The sequence below is a fragment of the Barbus barbus genome (assembly GCF_936440315.1).
Source record: "Barbus barbus genome assembly, chromosome: 13".
Taxonomy (NCBI): domain Eukaryota; kingdom Metazoa; phylum Chordata; class Actinopteri; order Cypriniformes; family Cyprinidae; genus Barbus; species Barbus barbus.
This window is the reverse complement of record NC_136741.1, coordinates 2,095,055-2,118,389: the sequence shown is the minus strand read 5'-3', so window position 1 is coordinate 2,118,389 and position 23,335 is coordinate 2,095,055. Positions and strand designations below refer to the sequence as shown.

General features: G+C 36.5%; 2 protein-coding genes across 2 annotated transcripts; both read left to right on the top strand.

Moving 5' to 3' along the window:
• Nucleotides 1-979: 979 nt before the first annotated feature.
• On the top strand, nucleotides 980-7,914 carry LOC306879201 (protein-glutamine gamma-glutamyltransferase 2-like; the record flags this gene model as incomplete). Its single annotated transcript, XM_079431995.1, has 10 exons — nucleotides 980-986; nucleotides 1,456-1,635; nucleotides 2,625-2,867; nucleotides 3,752-3,870; nucleotides 3,955-4,083; nucleotides 4,160-4,337; nucleotides 6,170-6,305; nucleotides 6,802-6,905; nucleotides 7,149-7,388; nucleotides 7,850-7,914. The coding sequence occupies 10 exons, from the start codon at nucleotides 980-982 to the stop codon at nucleotides 7,912-7,914; spliced, it is 1,401 nt and encodes a 466-aa protein (XP_079288121.1).
• Nucleotides 7,915-7,980: 66 nt separating this feature from the next.
• On the top strand, nucleotides 7,981-11,212 carry LOC306879200 (protein-glutamine gamma-glutamyltransferase 5-like; the record flags this gene model as incomplete). The annotated part of the gene is made up of 4 exons (XM_079431994.1): nucleotides 7,981-8,203; nucleotides 9,329-9,492; nucleotides 9,709-9,845; nucleotides 10,744-11,212. 4 exons carry the CDS (start codon nucleotides 7,981-7,983, stop codon nucleotides 10,892-10,894), a joined length of 675 nt encoding a protein of 224 aa, XP_079288120.1. The 3' UTR covers nucleotides 10,895-11,212.
• Between the last annotated feature and the right edge of the window lie 12,123 nt (nucleotides 11,213-23,335).

The window sequence follows — 23,335 nt, the reverse complement described above, 5'->3', positions numbered from 1 at the left end:
CTAATTAGATTGTATTACATGTTAAAACACTCATAAATAAATTACAGTTACTTATCCATGAATTTCCTAATTTACTGTTTTTCAAGAAAGGTAGAAAAAAAATAGTAAAGCACTTCATTATTTTTTTATTCAGATGCCTAATTACAGTCAATAAAAACAGTAAGATAGATAGATAGATTCAAATCTGTGTTAAAAAGGTCAAAAGTATCCTAAAAGTAATTAAAGAGTAGTCCGAATGTAATATCTAATACTACAATTTTTGACATATAATTTGTAATTAATAGCAGACTACAATTTGTAAATAATCTACCCCCAGCATATTTATTTATTTTTTTATTCGTTTGATGATGGAATGAAAATATATGTTTAATACATTTTAGTATTGCAGGATTTTTTTGTTTATATTGACCACAGATTTGCACATCCGATAACTTTACATATGACTTAATGAAGGTGGAGGTCCTGTATTATAGTAATGTCAGCCTAATTTTGATGAATTCTCTCATTTGTAACTGGTTAAACTGCACTGATGGTCACATCACTCCCCACACTCTTCACTATTACAGGGAAAGCTTCATGTTGTGATTTTGTTTAAACTTCTCTTAACAGGCCCTTTTATATACATGCACAGAGGGTCAAAAGCTGTGGACTTTTGCATAGCCTATACATCGTCTGTCCTGATCTCTTTTGTCCCATTGAACACGGATGTCTGTCTAGGGATATGTGTGTATTACTCATTCTGTGCTTCACACACTGAATCCACCCGCTGAAACACACACACACACAGCACTCATGCGTGTGTGATTGTGTAATTGTTTCAGGTGTTGGTTCTTCTAATTGTAACTATTAGCATGTTTTGACTTCTCGTGAATGTGGTCTGACAACTTCAGCGGAAGGGGAGAGGCAGATGGATGCTGTATAAAAGCCCAATAAACTATGAATCTGAATCAAACATCAGACCACAACACAGCTGCATATCATGGGTGGTAAGCTTCACGTTTTTATTATTATAATTTTAACTAGTTTATTAGCAAGGCATTTTGTTAAACCTTTCACAAAAAAAAATATTTTGCTATTTATGGCTTTATAAAGAACTTATTACATTAATCTTTACTATTGCATGTAATCTTTTTAGGTTTCAGATTGTTTTACTATGCTATTAAGAAAACTATTTATAATAACTGCTATTTTAAGCACTTACATATTTGTAGTTGTGCAATTAAGTTGATTATTTGCTTATGAAAGATCATTTAAAAAAGTGTTTATTTGAAATTATATTACAATAATTATATTTGTATAATAATAATTATATATTTTATATTTGAATACTAATAATAAAACTCAGTTTCTGCTTGTTATATTTAGTCATTTGCAACTTTAAATTAGTTTCTCTCTCTCTCTCTCACAAAGCATTTCCCTGAGAATTAATATCACATTTGCTCATTTTTTACACAGAGTTCAAAGTTCAAACTTTCGACCTGCAAAAGGTGCAAAACCAGACCCGCCACAAGACCGACGGTCTGAGTTCCAGCACTCTGGTTCTGCGGAGAGGACAGGCCTTTACAGTGACAATCAACTATGATGGACGACCATTCGATTCACTGAAGGAAAAACTGATCTTCCAAATTGCTTTAGGTATGTTTGAGTGCTTGTGTGTGTGTGGGTGTGTGAATTGAAAATGCAACCTCATCTCACATCACCCTCCCTCTATTATGATGAAATGCATCAGTAATAGTTAGTTAGTCAGATCCAGAGTGACTTACATTGTAACCGATGTAATTATTTGCAGTACTAAAAATGATGATGGCTATGGAAAAGTCAAAGATGAAACTATAAAAACAATTACATTTTAGGTTTATTCCAATATACAATTGTAAAAGCAGTTTGTGTGTTATTTTATTTTCACTGATTTACTATTATATTTTTTGTTAATATTTTTAATTTGATTATTATTATGGTTTCTGCTTTCACTTTAATTTTAGTTTCAGTGCAAGTTGTGTTTTGACATTTTTATAGTTTTTGCAGTCCATAACTTTTTTTCGGTTAAAAATGATCCGAAATCAATATTTGCGCAAGTACATAACCAGCCAGTGTTCAAAACTATCGCCTCACTTTAGCCCGATTCAAAACGCTTAGCTTATAATAATGTGTTCTAATTTGAGTGGTACGGGTAGGTTTTCGCGGGAGATTCGAGCATGGCACTGAGTCATTACGTCACGTCTGTAAACATGAAGTTTTCCTGCAGGTGGCGGATCGTTTAGCCTTTTCTCACAGCAGCTAGAATAATTAAGTTTATCATTTTGATGGCGGATTGTAATCCAGAAAGTATTGTGTTTTTATGAAACACATGTGAAAGAAATTTAATTATATTCCAGTTTTAAATATGCTTCTGATTACAGATAGCCTGAGTTTACTCAAGATTTGTATTTTAAAGAAAACCAGTTCTAAGGGAGCATAGTTTGCTTTTTGGGTTAAAATAATTTCTTAATATGAAATTCGATTGGTATGACTTTTAGATGAACCTGTACAGAAATTGAAATTTACACGCTAATACACAATTAATATTATTTGACTTCCAGAACCCTATTTTCGAGCAGTATTCTGACACTCTCTTCTCACCGCAGGGCCGATTACTGTGGAGGTCCCGGTCTCCAGGCTTGCACAGCCCTCTCTGACTCAGTGGACCGCAGTTCTGGAGAGGAGCGTCCCGAACCCGTCTGGACCCCGTGTTCTTTCAGTATCACTGTCCAGCCCTGCGACTGCTTCTATCGGCGTCTACACGCTCCAGTTGAGGGTCGAGGCCCGCTTGAATGTGAAAACACACCCTGTCGGCCAGTTCACGCTCCTCTGCAACCCCTGGTGCCAAGGTGAGTGCTGTAGGCTCTTAGTTGGCAAGCTGAATATCACAGTGGTTTTTAGCATGCTGATGTGTGGTTCGGCTGCTTGCTAATCCAAATCACAATACATTAAGTCTGATCGCTTAGGAAAGTAAATGAAGAAGCACCTCTTCCCGACAAGAGACGTGATTTGAAAATCTCTCACGTTTGTAGGACGCAAATAAGCAAAATGTAAAAAGTCTGGGGTTGGCAATACGTTTTAATGTTTTTGAAAGAAGTCTCTTCTGCTCATCAAGACTGCATTGATTTAATTTAAAATGTAGTAAAACAGTAATATTGTGATGTATTATTACAACTTAAAATACCCTTTTTCTGTGTGAATATACTGTAAAATGTCATTTATTCCTGTGATGCGCAGCTGTATTTTCAGCATCATTACTCCAGTCACATGATCCTTCAGAAATCATTCTAATATGCTGATTTGCTGCTCAGTTATTATCAATTACAATTTGTATTTAATTGTTAATAAGGATTCTTATTATCATCGATGTTGAAGACATCTTCACATTGTTGTTCAAATCGAGAAACATTTTTCTGGATTCCTTGTTGAATAGAAAGTTCTTAGAAATAGAAATTAATTTAATTTAAATAGAAATCTTTTGTAACATTATAAATGTCTTCACTGTCACTTTTGATCAGTTTAATGCATCCTCACTGAATAAAAGTTTTTTTTTTTCAGAAACAAACAATCTTTTAAAAAGTAGTTGGTGTCTTTAATTGCATTGCTTTTGCTGCCTATTTATACACCTTTAAAATCACAGTAATGCGTAGCCTCTTATCACTTACTGCTTCCATTTATTGTTTTTACACAAAGATCACCAATAAAACAAACAAACTATTGTGTTTTTCTGCAGCTGATTCAGTGTTCCTGCAGTCAGAGGATCTGAGGACTGAATATGTCAAGAGTGATATTGGCCTACTGTTTAAAGGCAGCCCCAGGAACGTCGTCTCCAGACCCTGGTCGTTTGATCAGGTGAGATGTTTGACTATTGACTGACAGCTCAGAACTAAAAAATGGCTTCACATTAACTCCTGCCATGCATAAATGTGTTTTCAGTTTGAAAAAGGCATACTGGACATCTGTATGAAATTGCTGCAGCTGAGTCCTCAATATCGAGCGGATATGAGAAAAGATCTACAGAACCGCAGCAATCCGGTTTACATCGGCCGCGTGATCTCAGCGATGGTGAGGATCTGCTCACATTCTCTCCTCGCAGCTCTCTCTCTTCATGTATTAATATAGTCTCTCTGTTTCTAAACAGGTGAATTCTAATGATGATAAAGGAGTGTTAAGTGGAAACTGGTCAGGTGACTACAGCGGTGGTGTCAACCCTTCAAAGTGGTCCGGCAGCGCAGATATTCTCAGGATGTGGGCAGAAACACAATTCAAGCCTGTGAAATATGGACAGTGCTGGGTGTTTGCTGCTGTCATGTGTACAGGTGGGACAAATAGAAGTCATTCAAAAGTTTTTACAATTTTAAACTTTGAATAAAATTAAAACTAAAAGACTTTCAAATCACATGAGACAATATTTTATCCCCAATAGAACATAGATAACATAACAAATGTTTAAACAGAGAAACTTTACACTTTCATCCACTAAATGAGCTCATTTCAAATTTGATGCCTGCTGCATGTCTCAATAAAGTTGGCACAGGGGCTGAAAAAGCAAGAAATTTTGAAAAAATTCAGCTGGGAGAACATCTAGCAACTAATTAAGTTAATTGACATCAGGTCTGTAAGATGATTAGCTATAAAAGGGATGTCTTAGAGAGGCAGAGTCGCTCAGAAGTAAAGATGGGCAGAGGCTCTCCAATCTGTAAAGAATGCGTAAAGAGATTGTGGAATACTTTAAAAACAAAGTTCCTCAACATCAAATTGCAAAGGCTTTGCAAATATCATCATCTACAGTGCATAACATCATCAAAAGATTCAGAGAAACTGGAGAAATCTCTGTGCGTAAGGGACAAGGCCGAAGACCTTTGTGGGATGCCCGTGGTCTTCGGCTCTCAGACAACACTGTATCACTCATCAGCATGATTCTGTCATTGACATTACTAAATGGGCCCAGGAATACTTCCAGAAACCACTGTCAGTAAACACAACCCGCCGTGCCATCTGCAGATGCCAACTTAAGCTCTATCATGCAAAAAGGAAGCCATATGTGAACATGGTCCAGAAGCGCCGTCGTGTCCTCTGAGCCAAGGCTCATTTAGAATGGACTGTTTCAAAATGGAAAAGAGTTCTATGGTCAGACGAGTCCAAATGTGACATTCTTGTTGGAAATCACGGAAGCCGTGTCATCCGGACTAAAGAGGAGGGAGACCTTCCAGTGTGTTATCAGCATTCAGTTCAAAAGCCAGCATCTCTGATGGTATGGGGGTGCATAAATGCATATGGTATGGGCAGCTTGCATGTTTTGGAAGGTACTATGAATGCTGAAAGGTATATAAAGGTTTTAGAGCAACATATGCTCCCCTCCAGATGACATGTATTTCAGCAGATGCAAAACCACATACTGCAGCTATTACAACAGCATGGCTTCGTAGTAGAAGAGTCCGGGTGCTGAATTGGCCTGCCTGCAGTCCAGATCATTCACCTATAGAGAACATTTGGTGCATCATTAAACGAAAAATACATCAAAGACGACCACAAACTCTTCAGCAGCTGGAAACCTATATCAGGCAAGAATGGGACCAAATTCCAACACCAAAACTCCAGAAACGCATAACCTCGATGCCCAGATGTCTTCAAACTGTTTTGAAAAGAAGAGGAGATGCTACACCATGGTAAACTTGCCCCCCTTCCCAACTATTTTGAGACCTGTAGCAGGCATCAAATTTGAAATGAGCTCATTTTGTGAATAAAATTTTAAAATTCTAAGTTTTATGTTATCTATGTTCTGTTGTGAATACAATATTTGCTCATGTGATTTTAATTTTTAATTAATTTTTTATTGCTGAAGGATAATGTGACACTGAAGACAAGAGAAAATTCAGCTTTGCATCACAGGAATAAATTACATTTGACAATATATTCAAATAGAAAAGTTATTTCAGTTCTAATGATGTTTCACAATATTACTGATTTAACTGTACATTTCTGAATGTTAGTGTATGTGCTTTAAAGTGTTAATTCACTCAAAATCTTATAAAACAATCAGTTGAAAGAGCAGATTATTTTAGTTTTGGGTGAAGTACTTTAATGAGTCATTGGTAATTTAATTGGTGCTGTTGATGATCAATATCAAATGCATTTGTTTGTGTTATAGTAATGAGAGCCCTTGGCATTCCGACAAGAGTCATCACCAACTTCAACTCCGCTCACGACACAAACAGAAATATGGTGATCGAGGAATATTACAATGAGACGGGGGAAAAACTGTCCATCGGCAGTGATAGCATCTGGTGAGTAACGCTAAAAAGTCTCTGTAGATATATTGCTAAAACATACATTACTGTTCAAAAATCTAGTGTCGGTAAGTTTTTCATGTTTTTGAAAGAATTCTCTTCTGCTCACCAAGGCTGCATTTAATTGATCAAAACTACAGTAAAAACAGTAATATTGTAAAATATTATTATAATTTGAAATAACTGTTTTCTATGTTACAAAATGTAATTTATTCCTGTGATCAAAGCTGAATTTTCAGCATCATTACTCCAGTCTTCAGTGTCACATGATCTTCAGAAATCATTCTAATATATTATAGATTATGATTTACTGCTCAAGAATCATTTTGGATTACTTAGAAACATAGAATTCATAGAAATTTCAAAACAACACCATTGATAACTAAATCTCTTTTGCAACTTTATAAATGACTTCACTGTCACGTTCAATTTAATGCATCCTTGTATTTTAATGTCAGAATGTGAGCTGAAAAGTGTGTTTGGTCTTTTGCAGGAACTTCCATGTGTGGGTGGAGAGTTGGATGAAGAGGCCTGATCTGGCTAAAGGATATGACGGATGGCAGGTTCTTGACGCCACACCACAAGAGAAGAGCGAAGGTCTGTCATTACAGTGATTTTTACAAGGCTAATGCATATGGAAAACTTGCTGAAAAGATCAGTTTCATATAGGCTGGTTTATGCTGGTTAGTAATGGTCTAGTGGGCCAGTTTAGTTGTGGGCTTTGTTATAAAACATAGTGAGCTGCCTACATAGCATGCTATTCAGTTCCTCCAAAGCATGCTATCTTTAGAGCTGGGATTTTAATGATTATCATGCTTAAACGTCCATATTCTGTCACAGGAATGTTCCGCTGTGGTCCTGCTGCTGTTAAAGCCGTTTATGAGCAAAAGGTGGAGGCGCAATACGACGTGCCGTTCGTTTATGCAGAAGTGAATGGGGATGTACATATGATAATCGTTAGAAATGGGAAGGTGTTATCAAAAACGGTCGATAAACGCAGAGTTGGAGCCCTGATCGCCACCAAACAGCCAGGATCCACGAAGATGCAGAACGTCACGTCTGACTACAAAACTGAGAAGGGTAAGAGACAGAATGATAAAAAAGAGAGACAAAAACGTACTGTTAAAATACTGTTTTCATACAAAAATCTCCTTCTTTCACATTTAGTTGAAGTACCAATCCGTGCACCATTTCTTGTACCAAGCGCTGCTGGTAAGTCATTCTAATGTTTAAAGCTGTTTTCCTTCAGTAAATTTCTAAAATAATTACAAGGAAATGGCAATTAACACACTGAATTAAATGTGACATTTACAAGTAGTAATACTGAAATAGTATTTTCTTGTAAAACATACTCCAATAATCTTTGTTTTGCTTAAACTTTTTTTTTTACAGTTTTTTCTTTCTTGAACACGTTGAGGAAACATATTAACATAAAAAAAGACACATGAAAAACTGTTAAATGAATTCAGTGCCAGCTAATCAATTTTAAGATTTATGTAAATATTTGTTTGATTTTCTTTAAAAAAATGTTTTCATCTAAGATACTGGAAGATACCATCCTGAATCTTCTCAACCTAAACCTGTGGAAATGGAGGGTAAATCCTAGCATTTGTTTTTCCTTAACACTGCTCTTTGTTTGTTTGAGTAATATGACTAATTACAATGATCTTTCATGTCATTTCAAGTACCTTCTAAGGGCGTTACAGTTTCTCTCCAGCTTCTGAAAGCCCCTGTAGTTGGAGAAAACATTTCTTTCAACGTCACAATCACTAACAACGAGGCCGCTCCGAAACAGCTGAAAAAACATGTGAACGCTCAGAACAAGGAGTACAACCGCAATCCCACTGGAACCTTCTGGGAGGCTCACGACGACGTGAAGATCGGCCCGAATGAAAGTAAGAATATTACTTACAATGAGTTTAAAATGTACTTACAATGTACTTATCACTTTACAATAAAATCACAATCTGTACGTGTTTTACACATTTATTCTGCTGTAGGGCTGGACGATATGACAGGAATATTATGATTTGTTCCACAATCTTTAATGTTGGTTTATAAGAAACTGATTTTCCTGTTTAAAAAATAAAGCCATATAAGATAACAAAACAAAAATGGAAAATGACAAACTGCTGATTTTGGGTTCAGATGAATGGATTTGATGCTAACATCTATTGTGCCTGACAAATGTTGCTTTCAGCAGATATACATTTATTAAAATGTCTTTATCCTGTGGCAAATCAAGCCCCCCCCCAAAAGTTAATCGCAATCTCTTACTCATTGTTTCATCGGACTGCCAAAAAAATTACAGAAAAAATTTAATAATAAAAAAACAAAAAAACACACAATTATTTTTAAGATGACAGGAGGCCACTTGCATGCGATTTGATTCATGATACTTATTTCACAATACGATTTTTTAACAAAATTATATTTAAGACCAATTCATTATTTGGTCTTTTATTATTTCTCAGACAAAATGCTGTACAATTCTTTGTGAAATTGAAATGTCAAATAACAAACTAAACTGAGAAACAAATCCTAAAACAAACAAATAAAATATCTCTCTAGAGGATCTTTAGAGGCAACTGCTGTATTTTAATCACAATCCAAATAAAGCATGAGAAGTTTCTGATTTAAATGAGATTGTATGGTTTCAAAATTTGAATCAAAAACAGAATGGTCTGACTTTAGCTTTGTAAAACTAGACGGCATAAAACATCTGCATGAAACAAAAACAGCAGATGAGCTGAATGAGAATGTAAATGCCTTCTCTGACAGTAGGTGGCGCTTTTGGAACAGCGTTACTGTGAAATATTTATCATGGAATGCATACTTAATAGTAGGCAGAGTAGTATAACATTGCACACAGCCGGTATGCATAACAAAATTCTTCTACTTGCAAAAGTAAAAACATTCATCTGGACCACATGATTTTTTACTGCAAAAACATGGCAAAATGATTCATTATAGGAATTGCGAGGTCACGTGACTGATTCCTGTTTCTTGTACTCCACCAGCTGTGACTATAAAACATGAGATCTCCTTCAAGGAGTACATGCTGAAGGAGGCTGCAGAGGATTCTCTGGTTAACCTGGCCGTGGTTATTGAGGATGTGAAGTCTCAGGAGAGAGTGCTGGCTTCAGAGGAGTTCAACATTAGCACACCTACCCTCGAAATACAGGTATATGCTGGCCCAACATGGACATTTACACTAGCTTCAAAAGAAATATAACCTCTTCTACCTTTGACCCCTTTTGTAAGAATTTATGACAATATATAATGCAGTACAACATACATTAGGAATACCTTTAGAATGTGTTTCACATAAAGAATTACATTTTTGCATAACTAAATTCACAAGTAAAAAATAACTAAAGCAATTAGTGTTTTCTTCCAGATTCAAAATGAGTTATCGGTCATCATTAACACACCACAAGTGGCCACGGTGATCTTCACGAACCCGTTCAACGTTGCAGTGAGCGGAGAACTGACCGTATCTGGTTCAGGACTGTTGGAGGAGAAGGCTCAAATGAGGTGCGTAAACTGTGTTGTTTGAGTCTTTAAAGCTCTTTTCTGAGCATCAACAAATGATTCAGATACAGGTTTTCCCACTCATTTCCCCTTTCATCCACTGGTCAGCCCTGCCCCCAAACGCACACCATTTATTGATACAATGTGTCAGGCTGGAATGCTCAAATAAACAGAATAATATTTAGGAAGTGTCACAGTGTTACAATTTTCAGAAGAATCAACTTTCAAATGTATCTGCATCCTAACTTTGTATAAGAGAACGTATTTTAACATCCAAAAAAATGACACACAGTACCCTTAAGTTTAATCCATTTCCGTCTTCCTACATTTATTTAGTAGAAAATAAGTTATTAAGTTTCCCAAGCCAAACCATTTCAGAATTTACCATAATTCTATAGCAACAAAAATGCCATAGTGAGTTCAGTTTTTTTTTTTTACAACAAAGTCACATTATACATTACAGTCAGATAATTAACAAAATAACAGAAAGAATCTTACAGTTAAAATAGATCCCATGTTCATTTACTTTAATTTTACAGTAGTAACAGTGGAATTATGGAAGAAGATTTGATTGTCATGATAATTTTAGTTCACATGCCTGATAAGTGAGTCTGATGGGCGTCAAACAGTGGAGTACATATAGTTTTCAATCAGTGGGAGGGGTATTTTCTGAGATTTTTGACATTATCTTTGACATTAGTTTCACTGCTACAGTGTCTTTTAGACGTGTCATTTTACACACTTGTTAGATCACAAAAACTCATTTGTATGTTAAACCTGCAGATTTACACCATTATATACACTTTAAACTCTTTTGTAAATCACTAAACCTAAACATGAGCAGCAGTAATAGTGATGCTTGCCTATTTTTGTTCTAAATGTCCTGTGTTTTATATTTCAGCCTTTCGATCCAGCCTCGAGAAACCATAAAGAAGCCCGTCAGTTTCAGTCCCAGGATGGCAGGTGCCAAGATGCTTTCTGCAAGCTTAGTGTTGGAGAATCCTCCCACCGTCCTGCACGGATTCAAGACCATCAATGTTCAAGCATCTTAGAGTCAAACACCTTCAGAAATGATTGTGCACTCTCATGAAGTTCTGCAATAGTGCTTGGAACACATTTAGAATTAATTGCTTTTTAACTATTTTAATGTCACTATAAAAATATTTTTGACTTGATTCACTCTGAATTGTGTATTCAAGATTATTTAGGCACAAGCCTAATATTTTCTTAATATTTGCATGCTTTATATGTTCACATGCATTCTCCAACAGAGGGCAGACTAGTTAAGTCATTCACAGCACAGACTGTCAGCTTCAGTGACAGCAAATATTTCAAATACTGATGTTACAAGTATTGACAAATCCCTGCTCAAAAATAATAATAAAAAAAAAAAGACAACAGACTACACGAGTGCTTCTTTGACTTTGGGTACTTTTGTGTTCTAGGGTTTGATTTTAGGTAACATTTTGACTTTTTGGGTTACATGATGTGATGGTAAAATTGTCCTGGAAACTTATTACAGTGCATTCATCATTTTTTTTGCCACTTTTCAATTGTCTTTTATGCATATGTTTCACTTCCCCAACCATTGCCTTAGCGTTAAAATATAAAAACTAAACACCTTAAATCTTAAAAACTCTCATGTCCTTTATCCTTATGAGAAATTTGACATTTCAATTTATTAGGATTAACCCCTTGAGATGTACCATCTCGTTTTCGAGGGGGTCCCACAATGTATCACAAATCACAACAGAGTAACAAAAAAACCCCAACAAAAACAAAACACAAATTAACATTACATCCATAAAAAATAAAAAAAAACACCAAACAACAAAACTCAAACATTAATTGGAGGAAAACAAAGAAAAAAAGCACCACAACATTAAAATAATAACTAGTAGGAAATATTAAAAGATTATAAATAAATCAATATGTATAAATAAATCAATAACATCTTCAGAAATAACATGTACAGTCCAAGTTAAAAGATAAAGTTTGCTTAAACATCTTAAATTATTCCAGTTTTTTGTTACACGAGGAACAAAAATATAGGTCTGAACAGAATGCCTAACTTGATAATTTAAAGAAAAAGGTACAAAATATTGTTGTAAATAACTAGGTTATTTAAAATGAATACATTTGAATTTAAATTGAAGCCAGTGAATATATCGTCTTGCGTGCAAAGAAGGCCACTGGAGTGCATCATACAATCAGGAGTATAAAAAGAACACCCCAAAACAAATCTGGAAAGTCTATTATATGCGTATATTATGTGTGTTAAGAGAAGCAAGATCTAATTTTGCTGCAGTCTGATAAACAACATCACAATAATCAAGGATTGGAAGAATAAGTTGAGAGGCGAGATTCTTACAAACACTGTGAAAAACTATTTCTAGATCGATGTAAAGTACTAATTCCAAAATTGATTTTATGTCGAATAAGATTAATATGTGATTTAAAGAAAAGTTCAGAATCAAGCCAAACTCCAAGGTATTAATAGTATCAAATTTATGCAGAGAAGTGCCGTCTTTACATAATATAGCACAGGATCAACTTTTGGATTTAAGTTTCTGTCTAGAACCAAAAATCATAATATAAGACTTAAGTCTGATTCGGACGGTAATTAGCGAATCTGCTGCGGTCGTCCCATCACATCTGGAGCGAAGGTCACAGATAACACGGAAACCAGTTAAACCTTAACACAGGCGAAGCAGTGTTGCCAGATATTGCTACTAAACACAAACAATCCCCTGAAAAATGCATCAAAATAAGTTTAAATCTTGTTTTTTGCAAATAGGATACAACATCTCTAACCTCAACCTTCTTCTTCCCAGTTTATTAATGCCCTAATTACTTATTAACGCTGTTACATTTAGTATTAAAACAATAGCTGTGTTGGGGTCTATGCGCGTCTCTCAGAAATCAGGACCGTATTCCTGAAGATTCTAAGAATCCTCTCAGAGAGCTCCTAATTTATCTTAAAAATGTCTAACTTGGAGTCTTAGCTTAAAAGTGAATCAGGACCAATCTGAGAGCAACTCTGAGCGAGGAAAAGACAAAATCTTTGATCTTAGTGAGGAGCTGTCTTTTGAAAACTGTGATTGGTTTGTTGTCCAAGAAGGAAATAAAAGAGCGCTTGTAAGAGTAGGGTTTATTATAAGCCTTCACTTTGAAATTACAGGCATAATTTTTCCTGTGCTGTACTCGCTCTCTCTCGCTCTCTCACACACACACACACACACACACACACACACACACACACACATGTATTCTTTATTTACCATGCTGTCATATACTTAACATATTTCATAGGAAACGAACAGTGACATAAGTGCTGTAACAGACCCAAATCATCACTGCTGCATAGTTGCATTTTTCCAGTTGCTAAATATGTTAATGTAGTGATTACGTCCATTTCTGGCGCTATGGCATTTCAGCGCGGTGTCTGAGATGTTAGCGTGTCTTTAATAAGATCGGTCACAAACATGATCCCTGCACGATCTAATGTGTAGCGTCTTATTAACTCACTGTCATGCATTGTGTGCAACACATTTCTTCTCCCTCTTCATGTTTCGTCCATTTTCTCCACTGCTAAAGAAACTCTTAAACCCCTTAAAAGTCCTCGTCCGTACTCCTAACAATTTTGGACCTTAAGACCTCTTTTAAGGGTTAAGATGCTTTCTGAATTAGTTTTTTCTTTACTAGGATATTTTCTTTAATTATAAGAGGAAACACCCACATTTCTAAGAATTTTCTTAGAATTGTGTTACTAGGAGCAACTCTTAGCACTAAGATTCTTCATGAATACGGGCCCAGGGCTTTGTCTGGAGTTATATCAACTAATCCTAAAAACGGTCCTAACTTCAAACCTTTAGAAATCCAACTGCAAAAACGCATTACATTAGCCCTTTTTGTGAATGGCATCACATTTAATTATACAAGACGAAGAAAAGCGAGGTTTGATCAAGGCTTTTGGAAGGTCCAAATGATTTGTTGCGCTCTGTTGATAAAATACTTGTAAATGATCACAGACTCCCGCAATACATGATCTCCAAGTTACTTCAAGTTCAAGTGAGCTTTATTGTCATTCTGCTATGAGTACTGAACACTTTCTTTCCATTTCTTTTTATTTTTCAGCTTAGTTTTTTTCTACTAGTGCTCGTTAAAGATTGTGGATGCTTGTCTCTTGACAAATTTGTAGACAAAGTTTCACTGGAAAACAAGAACAAAGTTATTTTTCTTTTTTGATCAACAAAGTTATAATTAGAATTAAAAAAAAAGAATACTTTGTTAAGCATATTTGTTAAATGAAAACTACGAATCGAAAAGATTTGCATTTAAAATGGTATTTTCATGTAATTTGACGAACTTCCGGTTTAAGCCACGCCCACTTCCTGATCCATCCGAATACAGATTCAAATAATTGAGATTGTCACAGATACAGATACAAATAATGGCTCTGCTGCACACCCCTAAGCTCAACTACTTGTAAATTTGAATCAGAATATTCGTTGACTCTCTGGTGCCCATTATGTAAAGATCCAGGTCACATGCACCAGCCGGGCAACTACCATTGAGATGAAGATGCATGCATGCAGATCTCTCTCCAGGTGTTACAGACCTCTGGCTCCCCCTGTGGCTACTCTTCTGTAGTGCACTGAGAATGCAGACGTGTGCCTGCTGAAGGACAGCCGGTGCCCTGCTCTTCTTCAGGTGCCTGTGATGGATGTCATGGCTAATTTTAAACACCATGAACTAAATCACCAGTGTCACCATCTCTCACGCTGCTGGAAGTGGAGCACAGTTCAACCATTTACAGAGCACCTGGACTGCACTACATTCCCTTTATAGCACACACAGATTTTCTGTATCTAATTTTTTCATATCATTACACTTATGTACTAAAATCAAACAAAGCAACAAATAAGTCTATAGCACACAATAAACCTGAATGAACATCAAAAGGTTTCTTGTTTCAACTGTGAAAGTTGTCAGTCCACACCATTTTTCAAGTTCAAGGCTCCGACATTAATCTACTCTCCTGTCTGGTGTGTTTGTCGGACAAAATGGCAGATTCGGCCTAATCATTGGTCAGATTGCCTGTCAATCAACCTCCTGGTGAAGGGTCAATTACACTATATTTGAACTCTGTTGGAAGGGCATGTCACCACGATATTTCTCCTTGTTGATAACAAAAGAGTAAAATCATCCTATTTTTCCCATTATATGTGAGGTGTTTGCCATGTAATCACAGCCTGTAGTCCTGGAGTTTTTTTCTTTAGTTGGTCCTCTGTGTTGCCTGATTGAAATTCTCTGACAGCTTCACACGGGTCAAAATGATCCCACCTTTGCCTGGTAATGGTCATTCCCATGAGAGATCCAGTCCTCCCCTATCAGCACTGATGAAGCCAGACGTGTCTGTGTGTGTCCTGCCTGTACATCTGGGATAAATTAGGAAAGGAGAACTGGTTAAAATGCATGAGTTTTAGTGCAGCTCAATTGACCAGAACTGTGCTTTCCAAAAGCATTGCCATTGATGATCTCTACAATCTATACAATCACGAGTTTACAGAATTCTACTTTTCCAATTGTCTGCGTATTATTTACTTCTATTATGTTACATATTTGTGCATAAGGAACATGCTTTTTATTGATTTTTATTTTGATTGATGTGAAATGCAGATTTTTTTCAAATGAACAGAAATGCATTGCTCTAAAAATAAAATAAAATACTATGTATTTGAATCCTGCTCATATTTTTCTAATTGGACAATCTCTTGGTTATTTCAGTGTTTGAAAAAAGAAAAAAAAAAGGTAAAATAGTTGAAAACTTTGAAATGTGATACACTTTACTACAGCAGGGTGTCCAAACTCGGCCTAAGAGCTTGATTAGCTGCTTCAGGTGTGTTTAATTAGGGTTGGAGCTAAACTCTGCAGGACAGGACCGACGTTGTCTATCCCTGAACTAGTACATTTATGCTCTGATGTTTACTCATTAAAAGTGTTCATATGCAACCCGATTTCATGAATGTGCATATAAATAGTATTGTGGGGTAGATGCGTATCATATACACGTCAAAGTCCATTTTTGCGCATCAATACCAGGAGTTTTCGTGCTATTTATAAGCATTTATTGTATAAGTGGTAATAACAAAGCAACCAAAGCTCGCGGAAAGCGTTCATCAAGCTAGTCTGCGGCTCAGCATGCTCCTCGGCCGGTCAATTGATATTTAGTTTGGCCACAGCACGAGCCATCACCTCCAACAGATCCTCACACTGGGGCGACACACCCTCCTCAGAGTCAAAACAGTCATCCGGGAGCGGAGCAAATGCAACGCACACAGTCGGCTCCCTCGAGAGCAGACCACGCACAGATCATGTGTATCATCTGAGACCATGCGGCGTCCGCAGGGAGGAACACATGATCTGAAACATGAGCTGCTCTCGCCCTCTTTCTTAGAGCGATCGACTAAATATCTCTTTGACACACTGCATTCTCTTTTTATCGTATGCAAAAAGAAAAAGTCAAACTTATATGGCGTTTATAAAGTGGCAGGACAGACAACACTAAATAAGACTCACGAAACAGAAAGTTTGGACACACACACACAAAGAGCGCTTTTGCTGAATGACAAAAAGCTGATGCCGGCTGAATCGCACGTGCTTTTATACCAGCTGGTCATTACGTCACCCCGCCGTGACATCTCGCCAATCATTCAGAGCCGCTCACGCTGGAGATATTCCCCAAAGCGTCTTACCGGACGCAGCTCGAGTTCCTGAAGAGGAACTTTTGTAACTTTTTATGTAAATGCTGAAGTGCATTTCACTGGCACTTAAAGATACTAAACATCCAATTAGCATCCAATTTATTTAAAAATCCATGAGACTGTTAATTCATTTAATCTCAGAACAATAAATCATGTCTGGTCATGTGGATCGGAGGGACTCCTCTTAAGTAGAATCAATCCGTTTGTCAATTTTGTGATGAATTTTGTTGCTTGTTTTCATCACAGAGTATCTGTCTTGCAGAGAATGTTTCTCATGACACACTGCTAAATATTCAGAGCAACAATATCTGAGTCGTGAACATGAATTTTAGTGTATGTTGTTCACTTATTTTAATTCTAGAGCATCTTTTGACCTTTTAAGGTCTGCAGCGGTGGCAGCAAGATGAGTGAACAACAAAGACTAAAAGAAGTCTGGAGGAAGGAGAAAGATGAAGGTTTTCATTTCATTTGAGAGATGGATGTGTCGGGGTGGCATTTCCACCACTATTGAATCAAATGATGAAAGATTGTGGCAGCCTTGGGACAAAACGCTCGGTGTAATTGAGTTGGTTCTGGGGTGGCTGAACCGCACAAACTAATTGGTTTCATTTGCTCTGTCTTGTTTCTTTCTGTTCTATATTTGCTTCAATTAGTTTGCTTCATATTCTTCTTCTTTTCTTCAGCACAAGTGGCATATACAATATCTTAATTTTCTTAGACACTACACTGAATAGGGTAAAAAAAAAATTCTAATAGATATCACCATTCTTCCCTAATTAATTAATCACAGGCCATTGTTTTTGTACAACCCGAATCCCAGAAATGTTGGGACGTTTTTTTAAATTTGAATAAAATGAAAACTAAAAGACTTTCAAATCACATGAGCCAACATTTAATTCACACTAGAACACAGAGACCATACATTTTTAACCAGAGAAATTTTACACTTTTATCCACTAAATGAATTCATTTTTTCTGGTCTCAAAAAAGTTGGCACGGGGGCAACAAAGGGCTGAAAAAGCAAGACATTTTTAAGAGATTCAGCTGGGAGAACATCTAGCAACTAATTAAGTTAATTGACATCAGGTCTGTAACCTGATTAGCTATAAACGGGATGTCTTAGAGAGGCAGAGTCTCTCAGAAGTAAAAATGGGCAGAGGCTCTCCAATCTGTGAAAGAGTGCATAAAAAGATTGTGGAATACTTTAAAAACAACGTTCCTCAACGTCAAATAGCAAAGGCTTTGCAAATCTCATCATCTACTGTGCATAACATCATCAAAAGATGGAGAAATCTCTGTGTGTAAGGGATGAGGCTGAAGACCTTTGTTGGATGCCCGTGGTCTTCAGGCCCTCAGACGACACTGCATCACTCATCGGCATGATTCTGTCATTGACATTACTAAATGGGCCCAGGAATACTTCCAGAAACCACTGTCGATAAACACAATCCGCCCGTGCCATCTGCAGATGTCAACTAAAGCTCTATCATGCAAAAAGGAAGTGAACATGGTCAAGAAGCACCGTCATGTCCTGTGGCCCAAGGCTCATTTAAAATCGAAGTGGAAAAGTGTTCTATGGTCAGACGGCTCCAAATTTGACATTCTTGTTGGAAATCATAGACACCATGTCCTCCTGGCTAAAGAGGAGAGAGACCAGGGGCGGACTGGGACAAAATTTCAGGCCGAGAAATCTCACATTCATCCAGGCCATTTCATACAGCCACAACAAATTTTGAAAAAAGTTTAAATCTCTAGGCTGGGGCCGCGCAAAAATAATTAAATGTTATCTCTTGAACTTCCATTTTGCTTTTTAGTCTCTTCATTTTTCCTGGCATCTCTCTGTCCCTCATGTGTTTACTTTTTTCACTAATCTTCTTGTACCTGTCACTTTTTCATAAAAACATCTCCACCTTGTTGCAAAGCAACCACTTCATTGTAATGTGTTTGCACATAGTATACATAGTATTGTTTTATCTTACCTAAATGTCAAAATTAGTACATCAATAGCTACATCTTGAATATATATTTACAGAAAAATCTTAACACTGAACATGTTTTTGCATTATCATGGGTCAAATTAACCATGGTGTTATTAGACCTATGGTAAAAGTATAGTAACCATGTTTTTTTGGTGGATTGATTACCATTTGTATAACCAAAATTTTACTACAAATACCATGGTGAAACATAATGTAGCAATCCTATTGTTAATTTGTGGTTACACTCTTAAAAATAAAGGTGCTTAAAATGTTCTTCATAGTGATGTCATAGAAGAACCATTTTTGGTTCCACAAAGAACCATTCAGTCAAAGGTTCTTTAAAGAACTATCTTTTCTCTGAAGAACCTTCTTTAACGTATGAAGAACCTTTCTGTTTCACAAAGTGCCAGCAGAGGTATAGCACTATCGAAAAGGAGGCGTTGGCATTGCTATTAGCGTTGCAGCACTTTGAAGTGTACTTGGGAGGTAACCGTAATCCAATTATTGTTTACACTGACCATAACCCTCTTGTTTTTCTGTCAAGAATGGCTAATTCGAACCAGAGACTGATGCGGTAGTCCCTGATGGTCCAGGAACACAATCTTGATATTCGCCATAAAAACAGGCTCAGAGAATGTTGTGGCCGATGCCCTGTCTAGGGTCCATTCAGTGGAAAGCTAAATGTATTATGGAGGTGTTATTGTATACAAACTTTTTTTTTGGTTTGTAAACTGGTGGTGGGGGTGTTACATCCCAGGACTTGTATAAGCGGGAGTGTCCCTTTTTGTGTATGTGCTCTGTTTGTTTAGCTCTTTCTCTCTCTCTCTCTCTCTCTCTCTCTCTCTAAGGTTGATAAGGATTAACAGGTGGAGTTCAGTTAGTAGATGACTTTGTTGATGACTGCACTCTCCTGATTTATCCATCAGATGAAATGTTTGGGAGATAAAAGGCAGAGCTGAGATGTCTGGAGTGTGGAGGCTTGGAGCAAAACTCCCTTTTGTTGGAGGTTTTGTGGTTAATGTGTTGTTGACAAAAGTATTGAAAGCTTTTTAATCCTCTTGTGGAAGGTTTTATTTAGCCCAAACATGTGAGTTTTGTACCTTTTTTTGTATTTTTTTATTAAGACTAAGATTTGTTTTGTTTTTCTTTGAGGGAAGCTGTAGGGAGGTGGTTGCCATTTATTTTATCTATACATTTTCTCCTGTTTAAGTATAGTAAGGGAGGTAGGGTAGTATTTTGCACTTTTCTTCTTTTATTTGTTAGATTTAGGTAAATTGCTTTTGAGTTGGTATGTTCTGTTGGCCTTGACTTCTCCTGAAGTTCTGTTTGCTTCCTTGTGTTCAATAAATCTTATATTGTTTTGTATCGATTATGGTGTGAGTCAGTAGAAGGCAAAAACTTCCTCCATCTCAGACGAGCCCCCAATTTATTACATACCTTCCACATTTTAGGGATGGGAAGGAGTAATAAAGGAAATGGTGGAGGAATGGAGGGAGTTTTTAATGAATTGGTTGAATTAATGATTCAATGATTTATTCATAAATCCAGTCAACTGTTTTTTTTCCCTGAAAGAAACTGTTTTTGAATGAATAGTTTAGTGAATGAATCTGGGACTCCTTTATAAAGACAATGACTCCTTTATAAATATGGTCACTTGATTTATTCCTGAATGAATCAGCGTTTTTAAACAACGCATGAGTGAATGATTAAATAACTCACGAATAATGATAGTCACTACTGGTGTAACAACGTAACCTGTTTCTGTTTGCAGAAAGTAACAAATCCTGCTCATATTTGATGACATATTTCCGAAGCATATTCATCTGACAAGGAACTCTCATTCACTCCCTGTGTAAAGTATAATGTCTTATTTCCCAGCTGTATACAATTCTTGCTTGTATGGCAGCTCACTGAGAACATTATGTTCGCTCCGAATGATTTGAAAGCTGATGTCTTTCCATATTCAGAGGCATAACAGTGCTCCATGAGTGTTAGAGAGATGAGAGACAGAGAAGTGGCTCTTGGCGCCTACACTGAATAAAATTAGCATTTCTGCACATCATCATCATCTCTGGGGTGACGGTAAACAGCCACGATGTGTCGGCTGCCTCAACGGATTTACTTACTGTTATATCTGTGTGCTCATGACTGAAATAGTTATAAATGCTTTCTGAGTTTCTCTAACACATTTGGGTAGAATGTGTTTAATTTAATGTCTCTTTTAGGAGATTTGCAGGTTTTGGTACTGGTTCATCACATTTTTGAAGGCAGTTTAATTTTTATTTTTGATTTTGTTGACGCTATGCAATAAAATACAGCATATGCAGATATTTCAGTATGACTTTAAAGAGCTGTAAATGCGCAATATATGAGTGGTTCTCAACTGGAAGCGTGTTGTTCAAAAAGCAATGCTAAATGAAAGTGAAAATGCAGCTAAGCATATAATCATGATTAGATGGGAAGAGAAAATAAACAGGCTTATTGACTTCTAAAAGGGAGGAGAAATGCATTAAACTAGCTGAGAAAAACCAGCTGAGATCCGGTGTAAAATATGATTTAGGGAAGCTTTTGAAACAGCATGACCCCTTCATAAAGTGCTTTTGACACCTGAACGTTACATGCAAGATTCTTTTGTAAAGATTTGATTCTATGAAGGACATTCATTAATTCTGTTGCCATGGTGAATTAGAATAATTGAGTGGGTTTGAAATGCACATTAAGATGAGATGATTCACAGGAGTGTTATAGAGTGGCGCTCTCAGAGTCAGCCTGCGATGAACATTTCTGTCTCTGTGATTAGGCATCAAGATCACCTTCCCCTCTCCGTCTCATTACGCTGAATCTTATTTAAATCAGACATTTGCAGCGGCTCACAGATCACAATGCATGTGTCATTTTGAAAATGTTGCAGACATTTTACTCCGAAAGCAACCACCCAGGAATGTTCTCTGCACTTTGGCAAAATTCTGTTAACGTTAATAGAACATTTGTTCAAAATACAATATAATACCATGTTCTTCTGGACATACTTGGAGCAATTCATCACAAAACCACCATGAACAAACTAAAACTCACTGGACAAAATTTGCATTATTTTATTTGAAATAAGCAAACTTTGTGATATAAAGTGTTCAGTTTTTCCACATTTTGTTAAATGAGACATCAAAACCTTTTTTTACTGATTGTTACAGAAAAGTGGATCTTTAGGATGTAACATTGTTACATCTCTGTTGGTTTGAGCATCATAGCCAAACAAACGTTCACACAATCAATATGAGTTTAGTTTGTTTAAGAGACCCTTTTGATTGAAAGTCTGTGTGGTGACATGCTGGAATAAATGACATATATCATCTGGTTTTTTTTCATAAGAAACTCTTCAAATTCTCCAAATCACTCTCTGTTTTCTTCTGAGGGGAAGCAGTAATTGTTGAGAGTTAATCTGAGAACTGGGTCATTGTTCGCTGCTTCGTCTTTACTGACCCAAATATTGCGTAGAGTTGCCAGTTAAGCCATCGTTCTCCTCTCCATCATCAACCCATGTACAATTAAAGCAGTGTTTATTTCCCCACAGACACAACCCTTGATTAGCCAGGCTGAAACACAGTTTGGAGGCAATATCAAGGCCCAAGTTATTATAACTTGCACACACTTGCAGAAAAAAAAAAAAAAAAAACTAACAGAGTTGCTACACATACTTCAAATGGCTCTGCATGTTAAATAAACTAATGTCAGGAGATTGTATTCATTTAAAGAAACTTCATGATCATTTTATTAGTTCAGACAGAAGAAATAATAAATTGGCTGAAAACATTTTAAAAAGTTACATAAATATTATTTAGTAAGTATTATAGTTGTTATTAATATACGGAATTCATCTTAATGTGTATATTTTGTTTTCATTTTAATTTTAGTTAAAGTTTCAGTCATTTTGTTGTTACTTTGATTGTTATTCATTAAAGAAAAAGCCTAAATATAGTTTTATTCAAACAAATTTTCATTTGATAGCTAATTTATGATTATTATTAAGAAAATATTAATTGAGGTAACCTACAGAAATCACTTTCTTTTCAGTGTAGAGTTGCAGCTCAGTGTGAACGCACTACACTGCTTTCTCATATTCTTTAAAACATGCATGAAGATTTTTGGGGCATGACGGTGCTTCTGGACCATGTTCACATCCTTTTTGCATGATAGAGCTTTAGTTGGCATCTGCAGATGGCACGGCGGATTGTGTTTATCGACAGTGTTTTCTGGAAGTATTCCTGGGCCCATTTAGTAATGTCAATGACAGAATCATGCCGATGAGTGATGCAGTGTCGTCTGAGGGCCTGAAGACCACGGGCATCCAACAAAGGTCTTTTTTCTCATTTTAGTGATATACTGTCTGTTCTCAGATGCTATATCTGACACATTATCATTCCCCGATAGTCGTCTGGGATGCTGTATTTGTGAGCAGCAGTTGTTTACTGACTGGACTTGTTTCCATGTGCATTAGAATGAAACATTTCTCTGTTTAAATGGCCTCTGCTGGCAGCGTTTTCACATGCGGTCATTTGTCTCCATTAGTGCTGCCAAACACGCTGGCTAATGAAGCCGGTTTGCTTTCATTGCCACAGACTGTTGTGGTGGCTTTCTCTTTATTATTTCATTCACTATTTGCTCTCTTCCTGTGAGAGAGTTTCAATTATCATCTGTTTGGTGTGCGAGTGTGAGTGTTTTGCTTTTATTAATTCCATCATATTTCTGT